Source organism: Ammospiza nelsoni, chromosome 8 (genome assembly GCF_027579445.1).
Source record: "Ammospiza nelsoni isolate bAmmNel1 chromosome 8, bAmmNel1.pri, whole genome shotgun sequence".
Taxonomy (NCBI): domain Eukaryota; kingdom Metazoa; phylum Chordata; class Aves; order Passeriformes; family Passerellidae; genus Ammospiza; species Ammospiza nelsoni.
The window spans coordinates 6,944,504-6,956,413 of NC_080640.1; the positions used below are offsets into that span (position 1 = coordinate 6,944,504).

The following is an 11,910-nucleotide window of genomic DNA, read 5'->3' on the forward strand; positions in this document are numbered from 1 at the left end:
TTTGTTGAGACTGTCACAAGCAGTGATTGCATGAAATACTCTGAAATTCACTCTTAAGTTCTCAACTCCTCATTCTTTCATTATTTATTAGGAAACTAACAGTTCTGACCTTTCTTCAATTACGTATAAACTGCTTTTCCTCTTAATAGTTGAGCTGTCCTTAAAATAAAAAAAAAGGGAGAAAATTCTTTCTTTATCTAGTTATTATATCAAACTTGAGTCTTGTTTTAATCCCTGTTAAGGACTTAGAATGAGTGGTTTCTATCCCATACCAACAATTAAGCTTTTATATTTGAAACAGGCTGTTTGTGAAATTAAAGGCTGACATTAAATCAACTTAGAATACATAAACCACATTTCTATGAATCATCAAGAGTACCCTGACAAGTGAGAGAGCAGAAGTCTTTTTAAAAAATTCCTGTTACATAAGGTACAAGGTTGGCAGCTTTGAATAGCATCAGCCCTATTTCTCCAAGTATTTAAGTGCTCTTCCCCCCCTCCCCTTTCTGGTATGTTAAGGGTCTTTTCTTTTGTTATCCAGAATAAGTTAACAGGCATTATTTAGGTTCATCACAGAGCTTCCTGTCATCTCAATAATTTGCAGTCCTGATACCAAATCTCTTGAGAGAGCAGCCATTTCCTTCCGTGGTATTTCAATTTTTCCCTTTAAGGTGATGCAGTGTTTTTAGGAGGGGTGGGTTTAGGCCAGGCTGAGGTGTTGGTGTGTTGTTCCTGCCAGCTCCTCAAACCCATGAGAAATGGGGGAGTCCCTGTCCTGGGGCATTATCAGCTTCTCCTGTGTCACTGCAGCTGTGGAGATTCCTGCTGAGCCCCAGTGGAAGCAGAGCTGGGTTCTTCCAGCCCCTGCTGCTTCATCCTGAGCACTGAGCTTGTGCAATTCCCAAACAGTCCTGGAGCTTTGTGTTTGTCATGATGAGGGCCCTGCTTCTGTCCAAACTTCTGCAGCTGGGCATTTGCAAAGTCAGGATGCTCAGTGCAGGGTGGAATTTTATCCTTGAGGAGCTGGGGGCAGCTGAGCTGATAGCAGAGATCCCTGTATCCAGAATGAGAACATGGTTTTCACTTTGTACCATTTCTCTGCAGCTCCTGTCTGAAATGTGATCTGTTCTTTGCCTTTTTTAGCAGGTGAAGAAGTTACAGATCTGAAGAGGCAAGCTGTGGAAGAAATGATGGACAGGATTAAAAAGGGAGTTCACCTGAGACCAGTCAACCAGTCAAGCAGGCCTAAAACAAAGGTTTGGAATAAGTAGCAGACCAATAATTTTAGCTAAGTACAGTACTTTACACTGAAAATAAACTTTTCTTTTAAATATTCAGAAGAATACATTTTCCTCCCCTCGTTTACTTTGCTTGATTTTGGATAAAATGGATTAGAGCAGCATATGCCTGAAGAACAAAAAAAAAAAAAAAAAAAAAAGAAGAGAAAGCAAAAAAAAAAACAAAACCAAAAAACACAGCAGTAAGTAAGTAAAGGCCAGTTTCTTTGACACATAAAAGAAGCTTGTAAACAAACAGCTGCTAAGAAACAAAAAGCACAGAGAGAATACCTGAAGTGGTTAAAGGGGATGATCAACAAGTGGGCTGCATTAACACATTTTTTTTTCTTTTATGCAACACAACTTATACGTGGATGTGGCTACTATAGAACATTGCTTACCTCCTTCACAAAAGCATAATCTTTATTTGAGTCTGTGGTTCACAGTGCTGAGAGCTGAGGCTCTTCTCTTCATCTGAGTAAGGAAACAGATGGAGTGTTAGCCCTGTGCCCAGGAGAGGAGGGGACAGGAATGTCACTCAGCCCCTGGGTGAGGTCTGTCTGCAGGTACAGAGTCTGTCCTGGGCCACTTCATGTGGCTTTTAACATTTGTGTCTTGTGTTTGCTTACAGCCAGAAACACCAAAGCCCTCTGAAAGTGCAATGAAAGAACTAAAAGGGATTCTGGTAAGAGGAAACTTTCATATTAAATTTCATTTTCTTCTCATTGAGCTGGCAGGGCCTTCTGTGCAAACTGTGAAACTTCTGCACTTTGGGTTGAAGCCATAAAACCAAATTCCCCAGTTCCACCTTTGATTTGGTTTGACTTAAGGACTTAAGGAGAATTAGTTTTTGCACTCTTCTCTGGGTTTGTGTGCTCCTGCCACTAGAGGGGATTTTGTGGTTTGTGTCTGCCATAGATTCTTTGGAAAAATTCCAAATACTCACAGTGGGGATGCTTAAGGATGGAGGATACCTAGTCCAAAGTAAAGCCCCTGGACTGCACATACAGTATTTGCAAAGTTGTGCTCATCAACTGGTCTCCTACCTGTGGCACCAGATTTCTTGTCAGCATAGGTGAGGTTTAAATAAAGCAATAGCTCTGGTCTATCTGCATTTATATGTGGAAAAAATGGATTCTGAATAGCTGTCCATATAACCCCTCACCACAAAATAAAAACATTAGGCATGTTTGGTCCAGCTGAGAGCAATGTGCTCCTGTTGTGTCCTTTACTCAAGTCATTGCTTGTTGCTTCTTTTGCACAAGAGCTGAAATTGTGTCAGAAGGAGCTGTAGTTCTTGCTCCCTGGCTTCTGTAACACTGAAACTTTTGAGGTGCCACTTTGGCAGGTGAAATTCTGCCAGTTTTGAAGCAAAATGCTTCACTTCCACTCTAGAAGGTGAAGCTCATCATTCTCATCACCCTGTGGTTAAACAGCCCATACAAAAAACAGTTCAGTGGTGTTTTGGGGGATGCAAGGCAGTACAGCAGAGTGGGATTTAAAATCACCAGTGATGGGTTAAAGTTGCTGTTCTCCAGTCATGTGAAAGCAGGGGAAGAAGGGAAGAAATGGTCTAGAGAGTCACCAGACCCTAATGCTGAGCCCTAATTAGAGGGACACTTCATTAAATGTGGCAGTAAATAGGAAAGGAATAAAATGCAACAGTGAGAGTGTTCTTTAAGCAGAATTCCATAATTAGAGGAGTGGTGTGCTGTTTGCACAGTAGTGAGGGTTGGACAGGGCTGTCCTGCCCAGGCTCCTTTCTCCAACAGCTGTTTTATTTCTCCAGCACTGTGTCACTGACACCAGGGAAGCTGGATTGTGCACTCAGGGGGAGCAGGGAGAATCCTGCAGGCCCTGCATGTCTGTGCCAGGCTCCTTGCCTTTGAGCCTCTCAGGGTATTTGCAGTGCAAGACAAACTGGATAAAATGCAGCTCCAGTCTGTTCTTGAGAGCAGTGATTATGCACAGTCAGACAACAAACATGGGGGTGGAATGTGATGGAGTAAACATTTGTTGTTACTATGCTAATTATGCATTTTGTGTAGACCTCCATATAATTGTTACAAACAAAACACATTTATGTTGTGCAAATTCCAGAGTTTGAGTGACTCCCTTTTTTAAGTTGCTTTTGTACATGTACATTTGTACAGATCTGGGGCATACTACTAATGAATAACCTGCTCAGTTAAATTTCAAATAGTTTTGAAAGAAAATGTTTTAACTTCTAGGCAGGAGTGAAGAATTAAGGGCTTCTCTGCAGGGTTCCTGAAAATAGGACAGCTTTTGCAACTAGAGTGTTATTTCCTTGGCTATTTCTGATCAAAGGTTATGTGCTTATCAACAAAAGATGTCAATAGAATGTTATTTATGATCTGGTGAAATGCTGTATGAATCTGAAATGTTTTGGAAGGCTGAATAAATAAGATTTATGGAAAGACTCAGAGGGAAAATGAAATAGTATATGGGCACCAAATTTCCAGTTGCATTATAAACATTTGGGGCAAATTTTACAATCAAGTATGTTCTGATCCAACAACTGATTTTTGGGAGTGGGGAAATGCATGCAGTATGCGCTAAATGTGTGTTTAAATTCATGTAGGCAAGTTTGTGAAGTTTCAGGCTTTGCTTAAAGCCTCTTTTCCTCCCACTTTAAGAAAAGTGCTCCTGGACTTGCAGCTTCACCGATACCACATGCTGGCCTTGGCACAAGGCAGTAATAGCATTTATTTATGTATTTATTAATAGCATTTATTTAATAATATTTATTAATATAATTTATTTATGTTCTGTATGTATAAAAACTGTTTCAGCTTGAGATCTAACTCTGTGCAAAAGAGTATATAGACATAGAGTATATAGTATATAGACATAGAGTCAGGTTTATGGCAGATCAGTTACATTATAGGATATCATCTGCTGCAGTTGTAGCTGGTAAATACTGGCTTCTGCACATGTATACACCAGGATGCAGCAACACAGGACAGTGTTAAAATATAAAACCCACTGGAGCAGCAAAAGATGGATCTTTGGCTCTTTGTTAGCAGAGGTTAATTATGTGCATGATGACTCTCCAGCAGTTTCTTAAGATCCTTCACACGTTAAGATGGAGGAAGTTGGCAGTTTCCCACAAACATCAGAATTTGTTCATCAGTGGCAGGGCCAGGGCATCTCTCTTCAGCCTGATATCACTCCCCTAATGTGTAGTGAGTGTGGTTTGTCCCTGCATCATGAATCCAGGTCAAGGTGAGCTGTGGGGAGTGAATTCCAGCTGCTCCTGCTGTACCAATGGCAGAGCCTGGCAGCTGCTCTGGAGCTGCAGTGTGAAAGATTCTGAAGCTGTGCACATGAGCTGCTTGGCGTCATCTGTCCTCAGAGAGCTTCTCCTGCCTTTCTCTTGCTGTAGGAAACCCTGAATAAATCCACCAGTTCCCGGAGCCTGAAGTCCCTGGAGACAGACAGTGGTGAAACGGAGCTGGAGCGAGTCCTGCGGCGCCGGAAAGTGACCACTGAGCAGGACAGTGGCAGTGAGTGCTGCCCTTCAGGAGTCCCCTCCCCTCCCTGCCCCCAGGGACTCCTGAACCTTCACATGCTCTTCCAGACCACTGCCATTGCAGCCACTAGGAGAACTTCACCTTCTTCTTCTTCTTCTTCCCTGTCTCACCTGTTGCTTTTCATCCCATTTTCTCCAAGAGATGCTTCTGTCAGGATTTTATGCACACACAGACACATAAATTCCTCTTTCCATCCTGGAGCTCAGATGTTATTTGCTTGAACCTTGTCTCTGCTTTGCTCTATTTCTGGTCACATCTCACAGTAGGCACTAGGGAGAGTATATTTTCATAGGGGCACTGGCATTGCACCAGCATCAAACCATGACAGACCTACTGTGAAAATTCTTTTGAGAGTAATGCTAGCCAGAGAAATGAGATTTAGGAGTGGTGATTTGAATTAACCTCTTCTGCAGACCAGTGGTCTCCAGTTTTTATGCTGTGCTTTACTGTCATCTTCTGTAAGAAACTGTTGATGTTCTGCTTGGCTGCAAACACAATTTGTACAAATGTGAGTCTGTGGCTGGTTTGAATGTCACTGTAGAGCTTTATCTTGGATTTGCAGACAGCTCACTGGCTCCTCATTAGTACTGGGAGCAGCTTTTCTGCAGTCAGGCTGGGAGAGCACCAAAGCTGTGCCTGGGTGGGGCTGGGGGCAGCAGGACTCGTCCCCCCAAAGGCAGGAGGATCAACACAGCAAGTGCTGCCTGTGGTACAAGGAAGGGAGAGCAGGAGCTGGAAATGAAGTATTTTGACATTCTCTTGCACTGGATGCTGTTCATTAAAATTCCATTTTGATTTCTGCAGTTAGTTGAGTTCTGCTCTGCTCTTGTGTTGTTTCCAGACCAATCTAGGTAACAGAAGTATTAAACTTTCTTTGGATTTTAGGTCCCACTGGAATCCTGGCCACATCAGAATCAAAGTCTCTGCCTGTGCTGGGTTCAGGAGCCAGTGCCCCACAGGCAGCACTGAACCAGAAAGATGTGGAGACAGATTTCACTTCCAAAGTACCCAACTCAGGTCCTGTCCCCAGCCAGCCTAAGGGTGCTACGGGCTCCAAGCCTACTTCACAGTAAGTAGAACATGAATTTCTAGATATGTTGTAGTACAAGATGTGTTTGGGAAGTGATTTAATATCAGTTTTAGTTAACAAGATAAAGGCACAGTCTGCAGCTGTTTACCACCGACTCCTCAGATAATTTGCATCTCATGTGAAAGGAGAAATTAAATTCTCTTTAATGAAGTTCTTTTCCTCTAAAACCTTCTCCAAAAAAACATTCTCCAAAAAATTAGTTCATTTTCTCTGTCAAAAAAAACCCTCAAGAGATTTTGAAGAATAACAAGGTTAAAGGTTTTTTCCATATCCTGAAGAGGGATGATAGTTATATTGTTAACTCTTGATTAAAAGTTGTTCTGGCAAATATTCCAAAAAAATACAATCATGTGCGTCATCTTGGTCTATATGCTGGTGTGCAGGGCAGTTTCTGTTGAACCAAAACAAGTCCTGACTATTACTCTTAAAAATTTGTTGGTAAAAAGGTTGAATTACCTTGAAATCTCAAGTTAAAAAAAAAAAAAAAAGGTGCTGCATTTGCACAGATGGACAGCAGAATCTTCAGAATCTTTCATCACAGCAAACTGAAGACCTGAAACTAGCCTCAGAGTTAAATCTACTTCAGCAATATTTATTTCAGATTCCCTGCAGGATTGGTTTGTTCTCCAACAGTACCATGCTCCTTTTGGAATTGGGCTGTGCACTTGCTTCTGCTGCCTTGCCAGGTTGCTTGACAGTTTGTCATTTCAAGAAAAGGAAAGAGATGAGACAAATCAGATTGGCAAAATATTGTAGTTATGGCTAATTAAACTCCTGATTTCCTGCTCTGTCAGTTAGAAAACTCATACCACCAGTACCTATTCTAGCAAGTGTTCATTGTTTTGTTCAGAGGAAGAAGTCATGACAAATGAGCTGAATATTCAGTTTGCATGTATTTTTATGAACTGATACTTCACTCTTATGCAGGTACTTTCATAATTTATTTTTGAGTGGATAAAGAGCCCAATTTCCTTTTGTGCTCTGCAGTTGTATTTAATTCCCACAGAGAATTAAAAGCAGAATGCAATTTTCACTCATATGCATTTTCCCCTTTCATTTAAGTATCCTTAGAAGAAAAATTATCTTCATTTTAATTTAATCAGAAAGATGAAGATATTTTCAGCAGTTGTTTAGGCATGAATAATGCCATTGCATTTTCTTGAGCAGGTACCCTTGACAGAAAGGTGAGGTTGATCCTGAAAATTGTGTTTGTAGTTTGTGGATTTCTGTGATTTGGAACAAACCAGAAAACACAAGACAACTCCTGCCACCTTTTGTGTACCTTTATTTCAACGAACTAAGTGGAAATTGCATTTACAAGAAAGGAAATGAAATAATTGCAGGCCCCAAGGTCTCTCAGAATGCGTGGTGAATTGGCTGTGGAAAGGATCTTGTGCTGACAGTCACAGTTGTTATGTGTTAGAAAAGCATATGTGAAGCTCAATTTATTTCTCAGCTTGCCTATTCAGTGACATCCCAAAAGACACATTTCACTTGAATTTATCTGTTTAAAGCATTAAAACAAATGTGGTGGGCCAGAGTCCTTAGTGCTGCGGGGCTTGCTTGCTCTGAGTCACTGGTGTAAACCTGCTTAATTGGGAACACTCATCTTTGGGGATGGATTTCCAGGAGAGAGGAGGTGCTGGGGCTCTCCTCCTCTTGTGTGCCAGGCTGGCAGGAGGAGCAGGGATGACCTGCAGGCCCCACACCACAGTACAGAGCAGCTGCTTTGCTTTTCTCTCCTGGGGGCTGTTTGCAGTAGAGGTTGGCAGAAGCAGCCTCCAGACTCTGAGGTGTGAAAGCTGTTGGAAGCAGGGCTCCTTGGAAGCAGGCAGCAGAGGGCAGTTCCTCTGGCCAGCAGGTCTCACAACTCAGCTCTGTAACCAGGCAGTTTTCTGGATTTCCCTACAAGCAGCTTAGTTTGGATCAGCAGAGCACTTCTGAAGCAAATCTCACTATTGTCTGTGCTTGCCATGCTTTGATTTGTAATCTGGAGTGCCCCTAGTGCATCCTGGATCCCTGGATTCATGGCATGAGTGAAGCTAAACCAGGGCATGTGATCCATCCATGGTTTTGGATGTCCTGGGGGGGCACACAGTGCATCACCCTGAGCTGTGTGCCCTGCATCAGGGGCTGCTCCCTCCACACTCTGCTCCTGTTGCACCACCCCATTCCCTAAAGGACAAACAGTGCCCTGCCTGGACTGGATACCCTGCAGGAGAAATCCTCTTCTTATTCCCACCTGAGATTAAAAGATGCAGCTCCCATCATTTGCAATTCCTTGCAACCTAACCAAGGTGGGACTTGTTAATGTGTTTGCAGCAGCAGCTGAGCAAACCTTTCCCATCACAGGGAGCACTGCCTGTCTCATCATTGCCAGGTGTCTCTTGCAGGGCAGGGTTTGTTCTTTTCTCTTCACCTAGATTTTAATGTACAACTTGCTATAGAAGGAGTTCAGAGCCCCTAGGTGAGGTGTCATTTCAGTGCAAGAGGTTCTTGTGTGTCTGAAGCCATTAAGGAGATGGTTTGGAATGTGTGAAATTTTGCTGAGGTGGTGCTTAGGGGGGAGACATCAGTAATTGTGTCCTGTAGAGAAACTGAGGCCTCACCTGAGTGTGCAGGTAACTTCCTCTGCAGATCTCTTCCCCAGTGTTTAACCCAGCATGAGTGTAATTTTGGGACAGCTGCTTAGAAGAGGTGACAATTTACTTTCCTTGGCAGCAAAGCCAGTTCCCATGACCCCCTGCAGTGTGTGGGCACAGAAGGGAAAGGTGTGTCTGGCCCGGCCCCTGGGGTTTGGGTTTTTTGGTGGGGTTTTTTCAGCACTTGGTAAACATTGTGTTTCTGGGGTGCAGAGTTCTCTGCTGACAAAGTGCACCACAGAGAGGGTTAGTCTTAATCTGATGATTTTATACAATTAAAGGATTTGTCCTCCCTCTCCCAGCTGTAATCTTAGTACCCCAAATCATCCACCAGCTCTGCAGGGAGCAGCTCAGCCTCAGCTGGAATGAACTGCAAAGGTTTTCCAGTGCAGCTTGAACGTGGCAATTTAGTTCAAACAACAGATGAAGAAAACAATGGGATGTTCTGGGAGTTGGAGGTCTCCTCAGTCTTAACTATTTTAAAAGCCACTGAGGCATTTTCCTTAGCTTGTACTCTTTGTGTGCCCTCTCAGTGCAGGCAGAAGCTCTCCAAGATTCTTCATTTAAGTAAATTTTCTGATCTTTTTGAGCTTTTCCAAAAGAAGCACCTCAAAGTGGGAACAATGTCCATGCTAAAGATTGTCTGCAGTTCTGTCCTGCTGGCTGCTGTGCTGACCCCCTTTGTACTCAGCTGGGTTTAGCAGGGGCATTCTGAAATGGAGAAGGTTTCTTGCCTTCCCTCACAGATGTCTGGTGGCACTGGTACTTCAGTAGGGAGCAGAGGGCTCATTCACCACTGTCACTGTGAATATTCCCTATAAGCACTGCTGGACTAATACTGGTAGTGCTGTGATGGAATTCTTTGTTCATCTAAGACTTTCAAAACTTGGAATTGGTGTTTTTTACTGTTGCTCAGTATTAGCCTGTGCTCTTCTCTGGTTTATTCTCCTACCTTGTTAAGAATTCTGAAATAATAGACACGTGCAGTTTTTTGCTTTTATTCTCAGTGAGTACTGGCGTAAAATTCTGTTTTCTAATGGATACATATTACAATGATTTTACAATGATTTCATGAATAGAACACTGACCCAGGTTAAATAATGCCAAGGTTCTAATATTACCAGAGGAAACAAAGAAAATCCAAGTCTCAGTTGACAATCTGATCCTTAGTTTGTCCTTTTGTACTCCTACTGTAAATTTTATGCAAAGGTCACAGCAGTGCTACGTCACAGGCTTCAGTAACCCTTTAGTATTTACACTTTCTGTAGGTTCTGTAACTATATAAACAGAACAGATTGCTTCTGATATTCTTACATTAAAAAGCATGGAACATTGCATATCCCAGAGAATTAATCTCAAATGCATTTCTCATCTAAATCCATATTTCACAGTGCAGATTTGATGTGTTTAGTCATTAAAAAATACATGCAGACTTGTGAGCAACTGTGTGTGCATGAGTACAATAGAACTAGGGTCTCAATTTCTGGTTTAAATATAAAGCTGGAAAAATAACAGGAATATTGATAACAGCATTAATAATCTCAGTGAGGGAAAAGCTTTGCACAGAACTGAATGCAAATACCTTGGCTGGACAAAATTGAGTTTTTCAGAACTGTAGCAAACTCTGTCTTTGCTCATTGCATTTCCCAGCTTTATTTGTATGAGTAGATGCTGTTTTTTGAAAAGGAGCACCAAAATTATGTTCATTTTTCCCACTGAAACATTCTGCTCTTGGCAAACTGTTGAAAGTAAGCTGTGAATAACTGATAAATAGGGTTAATAATTTTTAACAAGGCCTCAGCTGTAACAGCAGCATTGTCAGGCTGGTGCTGCACCAGTGTGAAGGATTTGAAGAAGGCAATACTGGTACAACAAAGTCAGATAGTAATTCTTATTTTTATGCTGCAAACACTGATTTAATCACCGGTTTTCTCCATTAAACTACTTTATATCGACATCTTTCATTTTTCTGTCCTTTGAAGGTGGTAAATATGATTGCCATTTTATCCATTTTTGTTACAAATGAAACAGACTTCAGAGCGTTTGGCTGTGCATCAGTTGTTGGAATGCTGCCATACACTAATGCAGACTCCCCACTGTGAGCCCAGTGAAGAATTATACTTTGATTCACCAGATTGTATTAAATAGTCCAGCTGTTGGGATTTGAAAGATAGTTACCTCCAAAGTGAAATAAAAATGAACTTGGCATTTATGGCTTTGACCATTTTTATAGTGTTGGGCAATCAGCTTTTCAAAAGTAGCACTTTTTAAAATAACCCTCTTCTGGTAACACTGCTTTAAAAAGTTTAATTTGCTGTAACATTCAAAATACCCCGCCTTGTATTTTTCTGGAATGATTGACAACTTTTGCATAAAATAAGCATTATTTTCCTTTTGAAATCACTAGCTTCTGATGATAATCAAATGAGTCTGAAACTGTATCTATTAGTGCCAATTTCTGCATTAATTAACTTATACCAAAATTCTAATGTTAGAGACAATTCTTGTAATTAAAGCTTGAACATGGATTTCATTTGTTCTATCCAGTGCTGCAGCAGCAAGCTGAGTAAATTCTTTCTGAAATGGAAAGTGCAGCAACTGTTGTTTCTGTGGTTATTTTTTGTTTTTAACCTGTTCATTTACTCTCTCCCCGTCACATGGGAGCTGGTGCAGTCCCCACCCAGTGTTCTGATTTTTGAGTGGGGTGACCTTTTTCTTCTTTGTCATTTTCTTTAGGACAAAGACTGTCACAATAAAGGGCAGTTCATGGCAGATGGATCCTGTAGCTAAATTTCTTTCCCTGGCCCCGAGCTGATTCTACCTTTTCCTCTCAAGGGTGTTACCTTACCAGAATGGAAAACTGTTCCTTAAAAATAAACATGAAAATTTAGAGGAAAAAAGGACAAGCCTACAGTGCATGTAGGACCTTGCAGCTTGGAGGATTTCAGCACCTGCCCAGTTTGGGCTCTGTGGGTGTGGATGGTGTGAGGCTGAGCCTAAGGATGGGCCAGTGCAATGTGGCTGCCATCCCTGAGCCTGCCCAGCTCCCTGCCCACAGGCACTGGGCCGGGGGCTCTGGGGGCTCAGAATCTGGGGGGCTCATGCTCTGGAAGGCTCAGGCTTTGGGGGATCTGGTTCTGGGGGGCTCAGGCTATGGGGGAACTGGGTCTGGGGGCTCAGGCTCTGCAATGCCCAGACTCTAGGGGCTCAGGGGCTCAGGCTCTGCAATGCTCAGGCTTTGGGGGCTCAGGCTCTGCAATGCCCAGACTCTAGGGGCTCAGGGGCTCAGGCTCTGCAATGCTCAGGCTTTGGGGGCTCAGGGGCTCAGGCTCTGCAATGCTCAGGCT

At 42.4% G+C, this 11,910-nt stretch overlaps 1 protein-coding gene across 2 annotated transcripts in view; it reads left to right on the forward strand.

Moving 5' to 3' along the window:
* Positions 1-11,910, forward strand: part of SHTN1 (shootin 1) — a 55,427-nt gene that overhangs the window by 40,621 nt on the left and 2,896 nt on the right. The window contains exons 13-16 of one of the 2 annotated variants that reach the window (XM_059477128.1): positions 1,144-1,256; positions 1,909-1,962; positions 4,684-4,804; positions 5,717-5,900. In XM_059477128.1, the coding sequence (XP_059333111.1) occupies positions 1,144-1,256; positions 1,909-1,962; positions 4,684-4,804; positions 5,717-5,900 (472 nt within the window). The remainder of the gene's footprint in view (positions 1-1,143; positions 1,257-1,908; positions 1,963-4,683; positions 4,805-5,716; positions 5,901-11,910) is intronic. The other variant, XM_059477129.1, reaches the window with a different exon arrangement.